At 43.7% G+C, this 21956-nt stretch overlaps 2 protein-coding genes across 2 annotated transcripts; both read left to right on the top strand.

Annotated features, from left to right (window-relative positions):
* The first annotated feature begins 4363 nt into the window (after positions 1-4363).
* Positions 4364-17905, top strand: JPT1 (Jupiter microtubule associated homolog 1). The gene is made up of 5 exons (XM_019644518.1): positions 4364-4550; positions 10806-10948; positions 11311-11408; positions 12298-12316; positions 16879-17905. The coding sequence occupies exons 1-5, from the start codon at positions 4495-4497 to the stop codon at positions 17025-17027; spliced, it is 465 nt and encodes a 154-aa protein (XP_019500063.1). The 5' UTR covers positions 4364-4494; the 3' UTR covers positions 17028-17905.
* A 1946-nt stretch (positions 17906-19851) lies between these two features.
* On the top strand, positions 19852-21955 carry NT5C (5', 3'-nucleotidase, cytosolic). The gene is made up of 5 exons (XM_019644485.1): positions 19852-20579; positions 20858-20958; positions 21039-21099; positions 21317-21431; positions 21549-21955. The coding sequence occupies exons 1-5, from the start codon at positions 20394-20396 to the stop codon at positions 21710-21712; spliced, it is 627 nt and encodes a 208-aa protein (XP_019500030.1). The 5' UTR covers positions 19852-20393; the 3' UTR covers positions 21713-21955.
* The last annotated feature ends 1 nt before the right edge of the window (position 21956 follows it).

Here is a 21956-nt window from a genome sequence, read left to right as displayed (position 1 = left end):
GTAATATGTTTGTAATTCACATTTTTAAGGCATATGTGATTAACTTTGCCACAAGTTATAGAATTAGGAATATTAAGGGAAGAGTTTCCCCACATTTTTCTGGGCTTACCCTTTTAAATTATTTGATGTTTACTGAATATCGTATATTTAGCAATTATTTTTGCAAAGGAGGCAAAATTCATCTCTGGGAGAGCAGGACAAATGGGTTAGGGGAGTTTTTTGCTTGTTTATTAGATAGAGGATTGGCATAGAATTGGGGAAAGAGGTCTTAAACTGCATAATCTTATTCAGCTCTTAGTCTAAGGAGGAGGAAATAATAGGGTGATACGAATTACACTCCCCCTCTATGATTCAAAGTGATTAAAAATTAGAACATGAGAGGGGCATGTCACACCTTAGTGTATGTACCATTTTGTTTACTTTAACTTTGAATAAAGGAAGGTAAGAACATGACAAAGCCATTTTCCATATTTAAAACCTCTGGGTTCATTTGTTTAATGGCAAGTGAGTTTTAAGAGAAACTCTGGGCTGTCAGTGACATTGATGGGGGTTTTTTTTTGTGTGTGTGTGTGTGTGTGAGGATACAGCTAAGAAAAGAATGGACAGATGGATACTAAATTTGGCTTTAGAGTTGATGAATGCAGAATTTATGTGTAAATTATGTGTGGTTAAGTCATACTTAAGTGATACACTTATGGGGTACCCTGCAATATTGAGGTTGAGAAGCAAAACTTTTTAGAAATACTGGTTAGTGGGCCATTCATTAATTCAGTCATTACACCAAGTTCAAAAGCACATGACCAGCATTTTTTTGTAAATAATGAAATAAAATAGAAAATATTAAGAGTATGTATTAAATTATGGATGAACATAAGCATGAACATAAGCAGTTGCTATTCTTGCAGGTCAAAAATAGCCAAATACCTGCAGTTTCATCATATAGTTCGACCTAATATGTGTGTATTTGATCACAGTGAAAGACACTGATCTAAGAGAGTGATTGGTTCAAACCTAATTGCTGAATCTAGGAGGAGTAAATTCCAATTTTGAGGCCATGTCGATTGCCCATTTCCTCTGGCATTCTGGAATAAACTTTTGGGGGATTCAGAACACTTTATTCAGTCTTGGAAAAGCTGGTAACATTGTAAGCAAAAACATACTTGAGAGCTCAGAGATGCTGTGTTAGTGCGTATTTTTGTGTTTGGTTAAAGTGGTGAGGCACAACTTCCCGATTATTCTATTTCAAGTAAGTTGTACATTGCATTCTTGAATAAAACTTGCCACATATCCGGCAACAAATTAAAAAATCCAATGGGATTTCTGTCCATATTAAAGGAAACTTAGGACTCTACACCCTTTTTGACATCTTTTAAATAGATTTCTTGCCACCTGCTTCATAACAATAGGTTGTGTTCTCAGGAAATTCTGAGAATATTAGGTGTACAGAAACCTATTGGGTAAGCTGATTATTAGGCTGTCTGCACTGAATTACAAATGGATGGCTAGTACTTTGAATATAGTAGGGAAGTGGCAGCTTGGGACTAAGGAAACTGAAGAGCACTTAACTGCTTACAGACATGAAAAGTTGTGAAGAGTGCTCATTCTCGTGCCCTTAACTATACTTAGAAAGCAGATGAAAATGGACATGCATATAGGGCAGTAGTTTTAAAACTGCATCTTATGGAACCTTGGGGTTGTACAAAAAGGTGGATAGAGTGGAAAGAAAGGCCAGCAAAGGATGGGGAGGCAGAGAGGGCCAGAATTTGAGAGCTGCCCAGTTTCAATCACAGCTGCTCTGTTAATCTATTATATTATATATTTGGATTCTGCTTTATAAAGGTTTGAAAAACACTGCTGGCTATTAGACCATTCCTTGTCATAAAATTTCATGTCTTGTATTTTAGATTTTTAGGTTAACCTGAGAATTTGAAACAAATTTTGTATTGATACAGAACCCTAGATAGGTATTTTAAAAATCGTGATGGGCCTCAGTGATTTTAAAAACATGTTCACATTGCCCCATCCTTTTGTATCTTTTGATCCTAATCTGTGTTGATCTTTTGGAGAAAATGCAATTTTATTAATGTCCCATTTTCAACTGAGTTGGTCACCTAGAGCAAAAGTTATTGTAGCACCGCTACATATATCTGCTTTACCCCAAATCTCCATCTTACAGCAGCAAGTGGAGTGTACTGATTTCAGTCAAACCTACAGTACATGAACAAGTAAATAGGAGGGCTAGTTATTCCGGAGTTTTCTGGCAATTTTACTTTAAAATACAATGGACCAAACAGGCCTGCCTTAAATGGCCTTATTCTGATGTCTGTTTTACATAAATTTACTCTTCGTAAACGAGGTTAGATTAAAAGGGTTCTCCTGGGACTGACTCCTTACCTTTGAAGCAGAGGTTCTCATCCCAAGGTATATGTGAGAATTACGTTTAACTTCTTAAAGATCCCCATGACTGAACCCTCAGAAATTCCAAACTCAGTAGATGTCAGATGGGGCCTGGCATTCATTTGTATGCCTTAAAAGCTCGTAGGTTATTCTGATGTGCAGCCAAGGTAGGGTGCCTCTAATAGAAAGCTTTTATTTACCAAATACAACATTCTTACAGTTATCTCCTAAACCCTCACAATAATTCAGAATAGGTGCTGTTAACCCCATTTTACAGATGAGGAAACAGCTCAAGGGCATAGGTAACCTAGAAGTGTCTTACCATAGGAGGGAGCAGAACCAGAACCTAGGCTGATTTCCAGTCCAATGCTGTATTGCCACAGCAAACTCAACCTGTCTTCTACTAGACTACAGGGGATGGAGGAAGTAAGGCAAGTCAAGTACAAATTCCTAAATTCAGGCTAAAAGGGACCCTAAAGAGTCAAGCCCAAACCCCTCATTTAACATACAAAAAAACAATTTCAGGTTAAAAAGCGATACTTTTACAAGTTTGAAAATAAAAATGGCTCACTTTGATGACTTCTTATATATCAGGCCAAGCAATTTACATCCATTACCTCATTCAGTCCTCACAACTTTGGAGTATTTTACCAATGAGGACACGTGATCAGAAAAGGTACGAGTGGAGATTCAAACCCAGATTTCTCCCATGAGAGCCAGAGCTAGCAACCATCATAACTCCACTACCTCCTGGTCTATAATTATATGATTTTTTTAGGAAGTCTTGTATGCTCACTGGCTAGATTGGTCTGAAGGGTTCTTTGTTTTTAAAACGTTTTTGGAAATTTAGGCCCAGCCTTTAAGGATGGGAAGATTTTAATCCAAACAAGTGGTGTGCTTCTTGCTTTTGTGATAAGCACATAAAGACACCATCCATGCTTCCTAGAAGAGAAGAACTGATCTCTGGCTTTTTATGAAAGCCCAAGAAGAGTGGTTAACCAAGAATACAAACTTCTAACTGCCTGTAAGTTGGGGGAGGAGGCCAATGCAAAGAGGAATGTAGTTCAATTTTTATGGAATTACTGAAAAAGAGATCTGCCTTGAGGAAACGCGCATGACAGGGAAAGGCTTCCACTCTTGGTTGCACAAGGCTTTCCAATTATCTTGTAAACAGTTATTCCTGAGCCCTCCAAGTGTGTCTGCATTTGTTGCAAAGATAGATTTACCCAGACAGGTGGAAGAGTCATGACTTAAGGGTTATAAACAGCTGCAGAGCTCTGGGATAGTCTTGGTAGCAAGGGAGGTGGCCATTCCCAGCCGCGAGGCATTAACCAGCCTTAGAACAAGCCCTCAAATCGGAACGACTGTAATTTTGGTCCAGTGCACGCACCGCCCATGACAGCTAAATAGTAACATTAAAATGTAAAGAATTTCCAGTCGTTTTAAAAGGGATCATCTTGGCGTGCTTTCCGTTATTGACTTCTGATTTGGGACTGTTTAGCTTCCAGACAAGACACACAGTAGTTATTCAGGAAATGTCAATTTGGAGAAGTAATTTTCATCCCTTAAGGAGCATGCTCTTAATATTCCACCGTAAGTAAGGCAAATAAGTGTATCGTAACAAATCTGCCCTCAGCTGTGGGTTCCAACTCCTCTAGAGCGAGCGTTTCCCTCTGTCAGGTAACTTTTTTAAGTGACAGCGAACATAACTTGTACCGAGCGCGGGGCAGGTTTGTCCTTTGTCCAATCATCGCCGAGATTTTGGAATGGGGGAGGGGGAATTTTCTTAGACCTTCCCTGACCAGGAAGCGGGCGGGTTTAGGTTGAGCAGGGGCCACAGCAGCCAGTCGTGACGCAGCACGATGCTTGGCACTCCAGAGAACCAATAGAAAAGAAGAGAGCTATTTGAATCGGCCAATGCCTGTAGGATGGGGGCGGGAGTTTGAGAGCCCTATAAAAGCGGCGGCCAGCCAGGCAGGCGGTGGCGGAGGTTTTTGCCCCGGTCGCCGGCTGTTCGTGGGGTACCTGCTCTGCGCCCCTCGGACCCGGTCTTTCAGCGCTCTGCTCCCGCGCCAGCCTACCTCGCTCCTCGGCGCCATGACCACCACCACCACCTTCAAGGGCGTCGACCCCAACAGCAGGAATAGCTCCCGGTGAGGTGGCAGGGCCGCGCCTGCGGGGCTCGGGGTCGGGAGGGCCGCTGCCCAGAGGGGGCCACGCGGGCTGGGCACCCGGTCGTTGGCGGTAACGTGCCCTGGGCGCCACGCTTGCGTCCGGCCGGGCGGCGGTGCTTGGCCGCCGGCGCCGCCTTTGTGCGGCTCTGCGAGCCTGGCACGCCGGCCCCGCCCGATTCCCGCTCCTCTCCCATTCATTCTTATCCTGGAGCGAGGGCCCGGGAGGGCCGGGGCCGCTTGCCTTTGCAGCGCGGCGTGTTTTTAGTTGAGACATGCGGAGAGGGTTCGCGCTTTCCCCTTTTCAAAGCGGTCGTCCGGGCCCCAGTGGTGGTCTTGGCTCCCGCGTGCCCGGGCAGCTCACGGGGCGCCTCGGTCAGACCCCATTGTCCCACCCCCGGGCCACGCGCTCCTGTCACTGGCTGGGAGCAGGTGGCGACCGTGCAACCGGCGTGGCCATCAGATTCCGCGGCCGCGGTCAGGTCCTGCGGTCTGCTACCCACCGGGGCCCATCTGGCAGGTGTCGTTTGTGGTCGGGCGGGGCTGGTCTTAGCGACCCCTCACCCCTTTCTAGGACCCTACCGTCAGCCCTCTGTGAAGTGCCTCCCCTCTGCTAACAAAGGAAAGACCCCAGCCCCTTCCCCTCCCGCGCCCACCTCCGAACGGGAGGGGGAATGCGCCAGTCCAAGTGGGTTTTCTGCGCTCAAACCTTCGGACCTCGGTCTTTGCATCCCACCTCTTTCGCTGCCTCCTTTGGTGTTTGTTAAATGAGTTCATATTTGGCCCCGGTTCCCTTGCAGGAGGAGGTTTCCTGTTCTTGGGCGGGGCTGGAGACATCCATTGTCTCTTCCGTACTATCTCCACCTGGAAAGCCGGGGCCTTTCTGGCCACTCCTGCCACTGCATTTGTGGTGGGGGACACTGGGCACAGTGTTTGGACTGGGACCCTTTTCCAAGCCCTTGCCTAACTTGGTGGAAGGGCTGGGATCCGCCGGAACATGTCCACATTGTCTTGGCTAATTGCTCACTGTTCTTTAAGGTTGGATTCAGGCATCTCTGGGATCCTTGCTCAAGGCTTGGAGGAAGCTTAGATTCCACTTTTTCTGGGCATTGATCATGACCTGCAGTCATGTGTGGCCAGCCTTGGGGTCCTGAGCAAGTGGCACAAAGGGAGCCATTTTGTGGGGCTAAGAAGACAGCCGTGAAACAGCAGTGTCTCACAGGGGTTGGAGAACTTGGGGACAAAAGCATGCCTCAGCAGTGAGTCTTAGAAGGGAGCTTTGGAAATGACATTCCCTTTTAACTTGTCCCTTTCCTTTTCACAATGTAGAAAATTGGGGGAAATATTTTAAAAACTAGCTGTTACTGAGAGGAGGATGGGGGAACTTGGGTAGTGTAGACATACAAAAATAAGGTCACTCCCTCTTCTGTTGTCATCCTACCAGTGAGATCATTTTTTTCCAGAGGACACTGGACCAAAGTGAACCCTGGTTTTTCGTTTTATGCCATGGGGTCAACTTTCTGCAGTTCAGAATGTAGTGGTTGGAATGTTAATGTGTAAAAAAATCTGAGGTTTTATCCTTTGGGATTGAGTGCGGTTTAGTGCTTCATAACGAACGAATTTCAGTAACTTGGTCAAATGAATCCTGACACTAGTTCTTTGATATGTATGTTTGAAATGTGAGACAGAAATGATTTTTGGTTCTGCAAATATCAGTGTTTTAATTCACCTTTTGTTATCAGTTTCTCTCCAGTACTGTGATCTCAAGACTGTAGCGTTGTCCTTTTATTTACTTCCTGCCTTTCCTTCTTCTATAATCTCACCTGATTCTCCTAAACTTCTTTTCTCCAGTAACATTCTCCTAGCTCCATAAACACGTTGTAAATTTAGTCTGTTAGGAAATGATCTGCAAAAGTCATATGGGAGCCCCGGGATTTAAAGAGAGAAGAAAGAAAAAGTAATTTTAAAAAATTGCTATCTGCAGGACATGGAGACATTTTTGTTGAGTTTCCAATATGTAATCCTGGTTGAATTATCATGTGTGTAGTTCAGAAAGAATAGTAGGATCTTAAAAAGTAAAATAGATAGAATTTCTGTCTTATGATTCAAATCCTTTGTTTGGGGATGTCTGGCTGTTACAAATGGGCTCTACAACACTGACGTCATTGGAGTAGGTATTACCTGCTATTGCAAGAAGAACACAAACCTTTAAAAAGTTGGGCTGGTTAGAGCTCTGACTTTTTTTTTTTAAAGCTGGTGTTTGGATACTAGTGTCTTTTTCTTTTTTTTAAGGCCAAAAAATGTTTCCCAGCCCATTAGGGTTCTGGAGATTTTCATCTGGCTAAAATAATTCATGAGGGTTTAATGATGACGGTAAGGAAAATCAGTCTAATCTCTAGGAATGAGGGGGCTGACCGAGAAGCAAGTTAACTTTGATATTAATATTTTAAGTGTCTGTTGACTTGGGGTACAAGTGATAAAAACCTAGTTGCTTCAAACTTGAACATGAGAGAAAGCCTATTAAGAATTTATAAATTATGATTTAAATAATTTAAGCCAATCTAAGATTATCATCTGTATTAAATGTATGCTTGAACATTCATCTTCATATAATGAATTTAATCTAGGTAGATATTTAATACCTGAGACTTAAAAAACACAGTGGGGTTTTAAATGTTGATATGTTATAAAAGAACACAATGGGGCTTTACCCTCCCGGGGTGGGGGGGGAATAATGACATTTTTATTTAGTGTAAATTGAGTACTGAATTTTACTATGAGCAGACCCAAATATTAGATTCAGGGGAGAACACTAGAGGACTTATAAGAAATATAAGACAGTCTAAGATTAGAAAACAAGAAAACTAATCAAAGCACCAAGTATGTAGGTCTGTAGTTTAAAGAGAAAAATGGCTTTGTGTAGTTCCCCTATTTAAATGGACTTTGAGCACTTGTTCGTTATGTGCCTGCCAGGACCTGAGGATTTGGGTTTTGGTCCTGTCTCTGTCAGTTAACTAATGTTGGGCAGTTTATTTGGAACTTCTCAGGGCCTGTCTTTGCGCTCTTCAAAATGAGGCTGTTGAAGTAGAACAGCAGAGCCCAGCAAACTATTGACCACCTGTGGGCCAAACCCTCCTGGCGCCACATTTTTATATGTATAAATGGTTGGGGGTGGGGAGAATATTTCATGACTTGTGAAAATGACATAAAAATCAAATTTCAGTGTCCATAAATAAAGTTTTATTGGAACACAGCCTCACTCATTCGTTTTCACATTGTCTGTGGCCACCTTTGTGCTGTGATGGAGTTAAATAGTTGCGCACAACTTTGTGACCCACAAGCCAAAAATATTTACTATCTGGCCCTTTACACAGAGTTGGCATGAGAAGGAGAGGATCTCGAACATCCTTTCCTCTTGGGTTCCACCGGTTCCATCGGTTCCATCTTTGAGATCATGGAGGGCTCTGCTAGTCAGCTTCCTGGAGGAGGTGGGCTGAATGTTGAAGAGTCTCTGAGGGAAGGGTGGAGAGGGCTCTAGGCAGGAGAAAGTCTGGGAGTAAATACCCCGAGGTGGCGATAAGCCAGAAGTGTGTGTGGAATACTGAAGAAAGTGGCCTAACTGCATTAGTGAAGATGATAAGAACTACATGCAGTTGAGAGGAGGCTGTATTGGCAGTTGGCAAAGTTTGTCCGATTTCCTTCAGTTCTGCTTAGGCTTAACCAAGCCTTGCCTATGCTGGCTTGTGGTAGCAGGGATAAGCAAGAAACGATGCAGGACAGGGCAGGAGATCACCCTTCGGGCAGAAAGGGGCAGTGTGCCAGTCCTGTGAGGGACACTGTTAGAGACCTGAGGCCAGGGTGCCTGCCTGCACCCAAGGGAGCAGAGGAGCTGGGATTTCTGTCGAGAGCCAAGTGAACACAGGTACCCCCAAGTGGTCACAGATAATGGCCTGGGGGGAAAGGAGCACTGACAGAAGGAAAGTTGTCAGGGAATTCTGGAACCCAGAAGCGGCCTTTAAAAGGATTTTAAACCCATAGCAATACAGAAAAATACGAAGCATAAGAAAGACATTGAAATTCACGAGAAATCCCCTAGATAACATTGTGGTAACTGTACTTTCAGACATTTATGTCTAGGTGTGATTATTGTAGCTAGGACACGTGATTGCCATGTTCCAGTCACTGTTCTAATCACAATATATATGATATCCTTGTAATAGTCTTATGAGGCAGCTACTATTATCTTCTAAAACCAAAGCTCAAGAGAGGTTAAGTGATTTACCCCAATTCACACAGATTAGTGTGTATCTCTGTACACATCCTTTTATATAACGTGTAATTGGGCTTATATTTGTTCTCCAACCTCTTTATCTTTATTTTTTTAATTAATTTTTTTATTAGTTTCAGGTGTACAAAGCAACATAATAGTTAGACATGTAAACCCCTCATAAAGTGATAACCCACCCTCAAGCTACTACCCCTCTGACATCCTATGTAGCTGTTACAATACCATTGACCATCTTCCCTATGTTGGACTCCACATCCCGTGACTATATACCTATATTCTTGGTTATAGTTGACATTCAACATTATTCTATTTCAGCTTCAGGTGTATAGCGCATTCATTGGTCAGGCATCTACACAGTCTAGGACGTGATCCCCCTGATAAGTCCAGTGCCCGTCCGGCACCTTACATGATCTTTACAACATTGTTGATTATATTCCTTGTACTATATTAACTACCAGTTTGTATTTCTTACTACCATCACCTTTTTCACCCTGCCCCCGACCCCATTCCCATCTACCACCCTGATAGATCTAGTACCTATCTGTAACCATACCTAGTTATTACAATATTATTGACTATATTCCTTATGCTATACCCTGCATCTCCATGACTACTGAATAACAACCGGTTTGTACTTAACCCTCCTCCCATCTTTTAAGAAGTTCCTCTAAAAGATTCCTTGTCATACTGGGTTTGGTGGTGATGAACTCCTTCAGCTTTTTCTTGCCTGGGAAGCTCCTTATCTGTCCTTCAATTCTAAATGACAGCCTTGCTGGGTAGAGCAATCTTGGTTGTATGTTCCATCCTTTTTACTTCACTGTGTTTTGGGTAACTTATCTACTAATAAAAGTAAATCCTACCCTAATGTGTATAGCTTTCTGTTGTATGGACAGACTGATAATTAACCCCTGTTAATGGATAACTAGGGTATTTCCAACAGTTTAACCTATTTATAGGAGTATCCTTGTACATACGTCTGGTTATCTACTTAGGATAATTTCTGGAAGCAGAAATGCTGATTCATGTATTGGGTTGTCAGAAAAGTCATGACGTATTTTTTGGTTTTCGTTGCAAAAATGCGTCATGACTTTTCCGACAACCCAATAAAATGCAAACTTACACATTATTATTATATTCTTTAGGAAGTTTGTACAAATTTATACTCACATTTCAGTAATGCTGAGTTTGCATTTTTTCATTCTTACCAGTCTAATAAGTATAAAAACTATCATTTTGTTTTATATTTTATTTATTTGCTAGTCAGATTGAATTTTTAATGTTTAGAAGCTATCCATATTTTTTAATTGCCTGTTGGTACATTCTGCCCATTTTTCTCTTGTAATTCTTTTCATTATTTTTAAGAGTATAATAGTAATTCTATAATAATAATATTATAGTAACCTTTGTCAAATATGTGTATTTTTGCTAAGTTTGTCCATCTTTTCATTGGTTTTTGGCTTTTATCTTGTGTTTAGAAAGAAAGCCCTTTTCTTCAAAACTAGGACACATTTGTCCAGATTTTCTTCCAGGATTTTTTAGTCTTTAAATTAAAATATTTGACCTAGCTGGAACTTATTTTGGTAAATGAAGTGAGTTAGGGATATATATTTTGTTTGTTTAATCAAAATGACTAGCCAGTAGGCAGGTCCATTAAGTCTTTTGCCATTTCCTAAAAGGGGACGCCAGCCAGGCTGTCGTTTTTGGTGAATTTTGGGTTGTGTCAGCTGCCTGGTGTGGTGGACAAGCTCACTACAAACATAAAGCAGCATTTAGTATCTTAACATCCAGCGCTGAATTGATACACTGATGGAGTCAGCACTGTTTTCCCATTAGCAGCTCTCTTATGGGAGGTAAAGGGAATGAATGGGCGAGGGAAATTAAATGAAAGGCGTTTATGCCAAGAAATGTTTTGGTATCGTCTGAAATTGATGTTTTGCCATTATTCCTAGGGTTTTGCGGCCTCCAGGTGGTGGATCCAATTTTTCATTGGGCTTTGATGAACCAACAGAACAGCCCGTGAGGAAGAACAAAATGGCCTCTAGCATCTTTGGGACATCTGAGGAAAATCCCCCTTCGTGGGCCAAGTCGGCAGGTACTGCTTCTATGTCTGTGATCTCTGGTCAAAGGAACAGGCCCAACATGAGTAACCACAGCTGGTTTTGTGCTGGTGAGCAAAATCGGAATGAGATAGACAACAGTTAAAACTTGTCATTGGAGGAAACACTGGGACTAAGAAATGCGAAAGACCGTGAGTTTATGTGATGGATCAGAGCAAGGAGCCATGTCAGATGGGGTTATTCGGTCCCTCTGTAGAACTTTTAAGTCATCACTTAACCTCCCTATTGCTGTTTGCTCATTGTGTAATATGAGACTAGCACATAATACCACTCATTAAAAAAGTGTTTGCCTTAGGCCTTCCTATTGTATTCCTCAAGAAGGTATATTTTGATTCAGGTGCCAAGTCTAGTGGTGGCCGAGAAGATTCTGAATCATCTGGACCCCAGAGAAGGAACTCTTCGGAAGCAAACTCAGGCGACTTCTTCGATCTGAAGGTCAGTGTGACAACGTGGGGGAAATGACAGGCTGTTTGGTTAATTCCATCTAGAAATAGGATTCCCCGCTGCTGTACTGAAGGCTTTAGTTCTGCCCCTGGAGTTTTACATAGAAGTCGTTAGGAAAGGGGCTGGCCATGTTGGGGATGGAAGATTGGTAACTAGAGGGTAGGAAAGTCAGGAAGTGCGTTAACGTGACCTTGGTTTGGTCTGTTCTAGTGTCCCTTCTACCATGAGGACTGGTCTGTCCTTCAGTATTGACGTTTGTAACTTCTGGCTCACACTCACTTCCTGTTTATCTCATATATAGTAGCATTTCTGAGTTCAAGGACTGTTACAGTTGTTGCAACTGTTGCCTGGTTGTTTTAAGCTGAACTCCAGGAGACAGCAGCACTGCCCCGAAGCCCCCAGCTGCATGCCTGGAAAGCCTGTTAGGGGGTCCTGGGTAGGGACCTCAGAGCACATGGAGGCATCAGCCATCTAGTGTGGGGAGACCTGTAAAACGGGCCTTGGAACTGATAGATGTCTTTCAACCCCTAGATAAAGAGAGAGGGAGACTGGAAGGATAGATTACCAGTTTTCCATTTGATAAAGATCCTCTGATATGCTAATTGATATCAGCCCTCAGTGTAGATGTTAAGGGTTTTTTTGGAGTTTTAGGTGTGTTACTAACACTGGGACAATTTGTCCAGCAGCGTTTTTTGTGTAGCATTTTTCCTGGTTGAATAAAGGTTGCTTATTATAACGCAGCCTGACCCTGAACTTGACTGCATCAAAATGAAAACATTTGGTTTCAGATAGATAATAGCCTCTTTGAACTGTGACTGCTTTGTTTGTGTGTTGCAAAATTAAAATCTAAAGTAAATTTTTAATGTCTTTTCTTTTCCAGGGAGAAGGTGACATTCATGGTGAGTATTTCTGAAGCCCAGATTTCTGATTCTGTAAATGGTTTTAGAATATCGGTATTTTGATTCAAATCATGTCTTGGGGAAAGAGACTGGGGAGTAAAACCTAGCTTTGCCCAAGTGTCAGCATAATCTTGAGCGGAGAAGAAAGAAAAATGAAACTGGAAGTTAGCAAACATGGCCACATTTGGTACCAGCCGGCAGTGAGAGCATGGCTAGACATGTAACAGGAAAAAGAAAAAGGAAAAACGGAAAATCCTTTACAAATGTATGTACATTAATCAGGCTGGTATTTGTTACACTTATTGAGAGCTTTTTAGTAAATGGCTCTGGCAGTTCAGTTCAGCCTTGGCCCACAGCATTGAATGTACAAAGTTTGTTTGATTTTATATGAGGTGCTTATTCGTCAAGACAATGGTAACCCTGTGATCTTGTAAATGATGATTTAGGGGGTAGATGTCAATTTTCAGTTAGCGTCCATGTGAGTAATTATATGTGGAAGTGAGCTATCATCATTTAATTATTTTAAATCTTTGAAGTATTTATTGGCATTTCCGTAACGATTGTCAGAGAACTGCTGAGGAGTGTAATGAAAGCAGTAGGGTTTAAGTTGACTCAGTGAAACGAACCAAAACGCAGCAGTCACAGGGCCCTCCGGTCCAGAAGTCGCTTCCTCGTGGCCTTTTCTTACGTTTTGGGATGCAGGCTTCCAGGGAAACAAATGTTTAAGAACCACATTTCTCTTCTGTCCTCTCAGTGTTTGATGGGCATGGTGGGAGGAGAATCCCCTGAACCTTTGTGAGTGTAACCTGGGTTCTTCCTCACTGGACAAATTACTTTTTCACTGGACTGAAGATAGACCTGTTATTGTTCGTGTCCAATTTGTTTCATTTGAAAAGACTGTTCTGGAGGTCAAAACAATCTAGGCTTTTCGATTCTGCTGCTTTTCATATTGTGAAATATTTCCCCTGGCAGACCTTATTTAGCCATAATCAACTAATCTTTATACGTTAGTTTTGGCCAATGGATATAATTAGCAATTTGAAGGGCCTGAAGAAGTAGGTGAGAACCCTGATGAAGTTATAAAAAATGTGTCATTTGTCCTGGTGGGTCATTAGCTCAATTTGTTATAGATCTTCACGTAAATAGCACATTGATTTGGGTAGTATGACAAGTCCTTAATTTTTCTTTTTTCTTTTTTTTTAATGATCATCAGTTTTGCTACCTGGTTATTTTGTTTTCCTGACTGCTGCTACTTTTAGATCATTTGTCATGAAATGACAAGGGGCCTAGTAATTCAAGATACATCTGGTGAACTAGAGGTCGACCCCAGTCCTGTTGCCAAGTTTACTTCAAAGCCAACCTACTCTGCTCCTTTTAAGTAAAACAGATTTTGTTTGGCTATAAGGAAAATTGCCTTCATCTTTTGGGTAATTAAACACAGGAATGGTTGCTGGGAGGACTTTGGAAATTTTTAAGAAAGAGAGAGAAGATCCAGGAAACTTAAGCAGAAGTCTTTCACTGCCTCAGGCAAGTTAGATGGTCTGCTGAATTTTCTGGCGGTCCTAATTCTTTGATCTTTATAATGAATCATTTTTTTTCTATTCTGACAGAGGTGTCTGTTCAAGTATCTTACTGATGCATCAAGAAGAAAGACAAGTCAGGGGTATATAAGATGGATATTATGGTAGAAGTGTTTTTGTTTAAAACCCTATTTTTACTATTATTATTATTATTATTATTATTATTATTATTATTATTATGATTCAGACAAAAGATTTCTCTGTCAGGTTACTACAGAAGTTTCTAAACCCTCAATTCCTGTACTTATCTGATTGCAGACAAATGACATGGAGTAACAAACAAACCTCCATCTTTTCTGGCTGGAGTATTTATTTCTGACAAACAAGCATTTAAATTAAGGTCTGATGTCGTTTTGTCTCCATATGTGCTTTCTCATCTTTTTTTCTGTTTTGCTATGTTGTTACCTAGTTGTGAAAGACAAAACAGTTCCATTAATAATAAAAGACAAGTATAAGATAGGAGGAAATGAGCTTGATTTATCTAAACATCACTTTCTGAAAATAAACTACCATGGTAGAAGTGCATGATAATTTTGTGTCCTTCAGAAGTATTCATTAACTGCTTGTCCAGACAGATGGTGGAGAGTTCAGTTAGACCCTGTACAGCTGGGGATTCACGTCCTAGCCGCAGACATGAAACAGCTTGCATTGCTAACGCTGGCTCAGGCTGAGTTCATGGTCTGATTTCATCTATCTTGGACTGTTCTAAAATGTGTCTTTTGGTTTTTGTTTGTATTTGCAGTAAATTAGACATATTTTCCTAGGTTGTTTAAGGGACCCTTACTGTGGGACTTGGGTACTTAATGTTTATGCGTGTGATCCTGTTTCTTGTGTAACAAGACTGTAGCAATAGGACACTGAGGGGAGACCCTTTCTTGCCAAACTTCAGTTCATAACTGTGAGGGCCATCGTTTTGGGAAGTGTCATACTGGATTGTTACTGGTAGTTGAATAGTATAGAATATTATGTGTGTCATAAGCTATTTCTATAAAATGTTCCCAAAATTCATAAAGTGCAATGTTAAGGGGTGGCTGGTTAGCTCAGTTGGTTAGAGTGTGGTGCTGATAACACCACGGTTGCCGGTTTGATCCTCGCATAGGCTACTGTGAGCTGCGCCCTTCTTTTAAAAAATAAGAAAATGCAATGTTAAAAGCAGTAGTAGCATATTTCTGAGATTTTGTTGTGTTTCTGATCTAAGATATCTTCCCCCTTGGACTTCTCAGTTTCTGTTGGCTAAATCTAAACTTGGTACAAGTGGTTTTAGGAACATAAAAAAAAATTTTTTTTTTTTTTTTAGCTGAGCCATCCTACCACCTATTGGCAGCTCAGTGGCAGCTCAGTTCGAGCCAGGAATCGAACCGGCGACCCTGTTGTTCAGAGCTTGCACTCTTGAGCAAGCTTTTAACCAACTGATCCACTCGGCCAGCCCAACATGAACTTTTAATGTTTAGTCTTTGAGAAACTTAAAGAAACTATGTTGTTGTTGTTTTGAAATTAGAAGTTCTTACTTAGTATACATCATAACCAATATTTGGGCCTCACTGCTTCCAGGGTTTTGTAACTCTCAAATTAGGGGAGGGAATAAATGTCTAAACCTTATGGTAGTTTTTCTCCCGTCTCATATTCACTAAAGGTGTGTGTGTGTGTGTGTGTGTGTGTGTGTGTGTGTGTGATTATTCTGATGCAAGTGTTAGAATAGGCAACTGAATTTAATTTGATGGCTTAACATTGAAATGAGACCTAGAATTTTTTAAAAAATCAAAAATAAGTGTAACATGCCTTAAAACTGTTAAACTCTTCATAGAAGTTTCCTTTCACAGAAAACACTGAGTTTTTTCTTTTGCAATTACTCTTGATTTTGAGTCAGTGACTTTTCTAAGCATGGAAACTATAGCTGGCTAAGAATATATGTTTGTTGGGAATTTCACAAATCATTCAGTGAATCAGTTCAAGCAATATCTAGGATATTGGATAATAATACACTAATCTTAAGACTTGAATGTGGAAAGTGTCCAGTTAATAGAGATAGGAGTGACCTGATTAATGGAGATGTTATTACAAATCAGTAGGGGAAAGGTAGACTCTTTAATAAATGGTGATGGTTAAACTGGCTATCTGTGTAGTTAAAATCAACCTCCCCTAGTAACCATGGAAATGTAACATTAAACAGAATGCAGTAACATTTTTCACCTATCAGTTTGACAAATATTAAAGTGAGGTGGTTATCGGGTGGCGGATATACAAAGATGGAAGGAAAGCAAATTCTGACATGGGTTGTGGGGTAGAAAGTGGCACAGCTATTTGAGAGGGTGGTGTTCAAATTGAAGATGTGGCACGCGTTCCAGTGTATATGCGTCACCGTGGGCACGCGTTCCAGTGTATATGCATTAACAGCTTTGAAATGGTTGAGCTGGTTCCAATTTATTGCTGTCAGTAGAAGATTGGAGAAATATATACAAATTATACACATACACACACTATAAAGCAAGTGAATTCAACAAAGTGAATTACGACCATGTGTATAAATATGGGTAATTTTGCTAAAGAGTGAAAAAAAGGAAGTCGATATCATTTATGTTAAATACAACAAAACAGTATCATGTCATCTGTTGGAAGTAAAATATGCATAAAACAAATGATCTAGAAGAAGGCACACAACAAGCAGTGGGGCCTCTGGAAATAGAAAGAGGAGACCCACATGCAGGTGGGTTGGAGGGTCACAGATCTATAGCTTAACTGTAATGTTCTCATTTAAAATACTGATAAATTTTTGTAATTGAGAAAACACACAGAGAAAAAGGCCTGGGGACAAATATGTCAAAACATGAGTAGTTAAGTCTGGGCAGTGAGAACATGGTTGGTGACTGTTTTCTTCTTTATATTTCTATTATGTTTTGAACCATCCTCAAAAGAAAAATCTTAGATTCTTCATCTTTACTTAAGGAAATAGTTATTAGCCTTAATTTCATTCTGTTTTCCTAGAAAATGTGGACACAGACTTGCAGGCTGGCCTAGGGCAGAGTGAGGAAAAGCCTGTGCCCGCTGCCCCTGTGCCCAGCCCAGTGGCGCCTGCCCCAGTGCCGTCCCGAAGAAACCCCCCTGGTGGCAAGTCCAGCCTCGTCCTGGGTTAGCTGCGACTGTCCTGAACTGTCGTTTTGTCTGTTTGTTTTCTCCACGCTTGTGAACTGCACAACTTGAGCCTGACTGTACATCTTTTGGATTTGTTTCATTAAAAAAGAAGCACTTTATGTACTGCTGTCTTTTTTTCTTTTCTTTTTGAAGAACAGGTTCTCTTGATGTGTCCTGATTCCTCTGGGTCTGTAGGCCATGGCATGAGTGTTTTCTAGTAGTAGATTGGAGGGAAGGCTTTGTGACGCTTACTACCGTGTTTTTAAGAATAATTTGGTTCCAAATGTGTTAGAGGATCTTTTGTATTGAGGTTTTTAAACCCCTTTTCTTGTCAGCTTTACTTGGGTTTACCAAGCCTTGATTGGACAGGCCAGTAAACAGTCCCCAGGCCCCCAACACAGGGTTGTCTTTTTACCAAACCGTCTTGCTATTGCCCTAACTTGTCAGTGCCCTTTGTAAAAAAGAAGAAAAAAAAAAAAAGCATCTTTTTGTGCCAAATGGAATACTAAGGAGGCCTGCGCCTCATGCCTTGCTGCCTGCAAAGCAAAGAAACTGCCTTTTATTGTTGAACCTTAAGAAATAAGCCAGATACCAAACTAACGTGACTGGCTGGGGCGCAAAGCCTCCTGCTCTTATGCAGAGAAAGCTCCATTGTAGCTCAAACTGACCAGTTCCAAGTGGTGAAGCAAGCAAGGGCGGTGACCATACAAGAAGTGGGTCTTAGTCTCGAAGGGACCCCACTGGGGCAGCGCTCTTAGAAACCTGACGCTGTGTGCATGACGCTGGTGCTTGACCATGAAACGAAAAATCTCATCCTTAAAATGTGTGTTGTATTTCACAATCCTGGACCTTTGCTTAAAGTAAACAATGTACAAATTTTGAAAGTGTGTCCTGTGTCATCTTTTTGAGATTAAGTGTTCTAGCTGTTCAGTTGCTGTTTTCTTTGTGACTCTAAACCCTGCTGCCTTGTGATGTCGAGTCATTCAAGTTAAAATTGACTAATGAAGGCCCAGAGACAAGTGGGCTTCTCTCAAAAGAAAACAGTTTCAGAGTCACAGCGTGAGTTAAAAATGCAGAATGATAACTAACTCTGATATCGGTGGTAATAAAATTCAGGAATATAAATAATTGATGTCCCAAATAGACTCTTCCCACCTACCCTTTGTGCTGAGTAGTAACATTTAAAATTTTAAGTCCTCGGGCCGGCCGAGTGGCGCGATGGTTAAGAACTGGCTTGGGACGCCAGAGGGCCGCGGTTCGGATCCCACATATGCGGACCAGTGACACTGCCCTCCACAGCTAAGATGCTGCACAGCAGCTCAACCTGGAGCTGTGCTGCCGTGAGTTGCCGGCGACAGCGTAGGCTGCAGCCCCTGTGGCAGTGGGTTGCCATGGGCTACCGTGTGTAGCCAGCAGCCGCAGTGAACGGCCCTCCAGAAGCTGGCGACTGATGTGCCTCGCCTGGGAAGAGCGCAATGATGGTGCCAACTTGAGCCAGTGAAGCAACGTCCTCCACAACTAGACTGAAGAACAAAATGACAGCAACTTGTCTGTTCCCCTTCCCCTAATTCCCCAGCACTGTTCCCATCCCCCAATTGCCCAATAAAAAAAAATCTTAAAAAAAACCAATTTAAGTCCTCTAACCCCTGTAAGGTGTTCTCATTGGTGGGCGGCCAAAGAAGAGAGCTCAAGAGGGGGAAAGGGCCCACCTAATTAGATGGGGGGGTGGGACCTCAATCTGAGTCCCCTCAGGTGATACGAACATAGAAGATAGGAGAAAGCTCTTTGGGTTCTAGGCAGAAAGTTCCAGATCAACATGCTACATATATTAAATGTCTAAATTGGCCATTATTAAGACCTGGCTCTGAGGTCTAGCTGTGTTACTGACCAGCTGTGTTCTGCTGGTTTGTCATTTGGGGCTCAGTTTTCTAACTTAAAAACTAGGTCACTTCTAAAGCCCCTCCTATGACTGAGATGACTCAAGCTGAGTGTGTCACCACTGACTCATTTGAACTATTGGATCTCTGGGAAGAATAAGGGGGTTTATAGGTTGTGGAGGTGTTACGTTTTTCCTACAGTGTAAAGCATTTGCAAAACGGAGACAACGGCTTGTGATCCAGGATCCCTCTGCTTATACTATAATGTGTTAGCCCTACAGATCAATACTAGCCTGAGTTACAGTTTCTATTATATTATGGCTCCTCCGAGGTAGGAAGTCTGCACCCTTCTCTCAGGAATGATGGGGCTTCTGGGAAAGAGATGTCCTTGATTTGTCACAACTTGTAATGTGGGTTTTTTTTATTCTATGAAGATAAGTGCCTCATCAAAAATAAAGTGTTCTGAGGGAGGGACAGTTAATTCTGCCTGTCATTTTGGTAGTATCAACAGACTTTAGGAAATTCTATGTAAACATGTTTGCTCAGGGTGTTAAATTTTCCAGTAAGGAAGCTTAGGGTCTAGAAAGTGAAGCTGAATGATTTAAAATGATGATGATGACAGAGTTGACAGTGGACTTTTTACCCAGTTTGTGTGAGGGACATGGCTCAGTGGAGGAAAACCAACCAGGGAGGACAGCCGATTTTATCTCTTACGCGTTTAAGTTCAGTCACCTTAGAATGAGATGCTGGCTCCCCTTTGTAATGCCTCTGTTACACTGGTTTGGAAGTATTTGGGTGCTCAGATGGGGAACTATACTTGGATGTAGTGAGGAAATTGCCTGAAATCTACAACGGGGCGTCAACAAAATTGAGCAATGTTCAGCATTTGCTAGAGGGATATAAACAGCCGATTCTAGAGAGGTGTAGTTCCACAGGAAGAGCAGTCCAGCTTACCCGAGCTGGATGGAAATCGTTCTCTTCCAGGTGGAATTGGATGTATAAAGGAGACGCTCCCTTGTTTCAAGCCAACTGGTTTGTGAATTCGTCTCTTAGGAAGGAGCTCGGCTCACACGAACCAGTTGTCTTGAACAGATTCATTCATTTCAGTTCCTGGGAGCCCCGTTACCCGGGTCTTGGGTTGGTGCTGCCGTCACAGGAGCTCTGGTCCCGGGTCCCGCCGCGTCCCTGCACCCTCTGCCCCCACTAGCACTAGCAGGGAGGGCAGAGCCGCCCGTGGATTCTAGGAAAGGTGGAGCCAGCCGCGCAGGTCGAAGGAGCCTGGACTCCGTCAGAAGGCACGTCCCTGCCGGTCCCCCTGCTCACGTCTGCAGCCGCTGAAGACCCGCATGGCGAGCCGCCGAGACGTCCCCGCGCCGCGTCCTGGGTGAGGCCTGGCGGCCCCGCCTCCGCGCGGCTCCGGAAGCGGCGGCCCGCGCGCCCGGCTCCACGCGCGCCCAGCGCCTGTCGGTGCTTCCGCCGGTCCCGGCGGCGATGGCGGCGGGGCGTGCGCGGCCCGTGAGGGTGCTGGTGGACATGGACGGCGTGCTGGCCGACTTCGAGGCCGGCCTCCTGCGGGGCTTCCGCCGCCGGTTCCCCGGGGAGCCGCACGTGCCGCTGGAGGAGCGCCGCGGCTTCCTCGCCCGCGAGCAGTACCGAGCCCTGCGGCCGGACCTGGCGGTAGGGAGTGGGGGTGGTGGGCGCGGAGCGGGGCGCCCCGGGAGCAGGGAGCCCCGACCCCACAGGGCACCTGCGCGTAAGGAGCCCTACCCTTGGGCGGGATGAGCGCTTTCCATTTCCCGAGAACACCCCCTTCCAGTTTAAAATCAACAAAACTCACTTCAGAATCCACAGTTCACCCCGGGACTAGAAGAGTCTCCCCAGGAACCCTACTTTGAGTCTTCGCGGGGGCTAGATCTGCTGGAGGCAGAAGCCCGGACCGGAATACTATCTTTCAGGACAAAGTGGCCAGTGTGTATGAAGCCCCGGGCTTTTTCCTAGACCTGGAGCCCATCCCCGGAGCCTTGGAAGCCATGCGGGAGATGAACGCCATGCAGGAGTGAGGAAGGGGGCAGGGAGGGGCCGCGGGGTGCAACGGCTAGCGCCACCGGAACTGTCTAACCCGCCCTTTTTCTGCAGCACCGAGGTCTTCATTTGCAGCAGCCCTCTGATGAAGTATGAACACTGTGTGGGCGAGAAGGTGTGGCTGCCCCAGCACCTCCTAGGCAAACTTAGCTTCCTAAATCCTCGTTTTTAAAATAAGCCAGCAGAAACACAGGGAGTGCAGGGTGGGGGAGAGGGGAGCCCCATCTCTCAATGGCTGCAGACCCCACTCACACCTACTTTCTCACTGGCCCTGAATGCAGGGGTGGGGGGCGGCATCAGGCCCGACTGACAGACCTGTGTCCCCTCCACAGTATCGCTGGGTGGAGAAGCACCTGGGGCCCCAGTTTGTAGAGCGCATTATCCTGACGAGGGACAAGACGGTGGTCTTAGGGGACCTGCTCATTGATGACAAGGACACCATTCGAGGTTGGATCTGTTTTCCTTGGCAACCTCCAGGCATCTGGCCTGCTGGGATTTTGGAGGGAAAGCAAAAATAACCAGATTATAGGATTGCATGTTCGCTGTCTTTTTCCCGTGCCCCAGGCCAAGAGGAGACCCCAAGCTGGGAGCACATCTTATTCACCTGCTGCCACAACCAGCACCTGGCCCTGCCCCCCACAAGGAGACGGCTGCTCTCCTGGAGTGACAACTGGAGGGAGATCATAGGCAGCAAGCGGGGAGCTGTGCAGCAGGACGGACGGACCTAGGGCTGCTGCAGGAGTAGGCCAAGGGACCAGGGCCGTGGACAGTAGCTGAAGGAAGGGAAGGCAGGCCAGCAGGGAACCCCAACATAGCTGAGTGACAGGGCATCACTGTGGCAGTGACCTCTGGCACCAGGGAGATGCAGTAATCTCTGCTCTCACAGGCCAGCCACCTGGCAGCTCCAGAGATGGCTGGCATGGAAACAAGGGAAATCAGTCAGGAACCTTTTAATAAAACACTCTGGCTCAC

This window comes from Hipposideros armiger, unplaced genomic scaffold, assembly GCF_001890085.2.
Source record: "Hipposideros armiger isolate ML-2016 unplaced genomic scaffold, ASM189008v1 scaffold_87, whole genome shotgun sequence".
Taxonomy (NCBI): domain Eukaryota; kingdom Metazoa; phylum Chordata; class Mammalia; order Chiroptera; family Hipposideridae; genus Hipposideros; species Hipposideros armiger.
The sequence above is the reverse complement of the archived record's forward strand: the minus strand, read 5'-3'. Positions and strand labels throughout refer to the sequence as shown.

Excerpts from the sequence above, each read along its gene's own strand:
- NT5C (XM_019644485.1), top strand. The coding sequence starts at position 20,394 with ATGGCGGCGGGGCGTGCGCGGCCCGTGAGGGTGCTGGTGGACATGGAC. Across the intron at positions 20,580-20,857 it reads CCCTGCGGCCGGACCTGGCG|GACAAAGTGGCCAGTGTGTA; the intron begins GTAGGGAGTGGG and ends ACTATCTTTCAG. Across the intron at positions 20,959-21,038 it reads GAGATGAACGCCATGCAGGA|CACCGAGGTCTTCATTTGCA; the intron begins GTGAGGAAGGGG and ends CTTTTTCTGCAG.
- JPT1 (XM_019644518.1), top strand. The coding sequence starts at position 4,495 with ATGACCACCACCACCACCTTCAAGGGCGTCGACCCCAACAGCAGGAAT. Across the intron at positions 4,551-10,805 it reads AACAGCAGGAATAGCTCCCG|GGTTTTGCGGCCTCCAGGTG; the intron begins GTGAGGTGGCAG and ends CATTATTCCTAG. Across the intron at positions 10,949-11,310 it reads TTCGTGGGCCAAGTCGGCAG|GTGCCAAGTCTAGTGGTGGC; the intron begins GTACTGCTTCTA and ends ATTTTGATTCAG.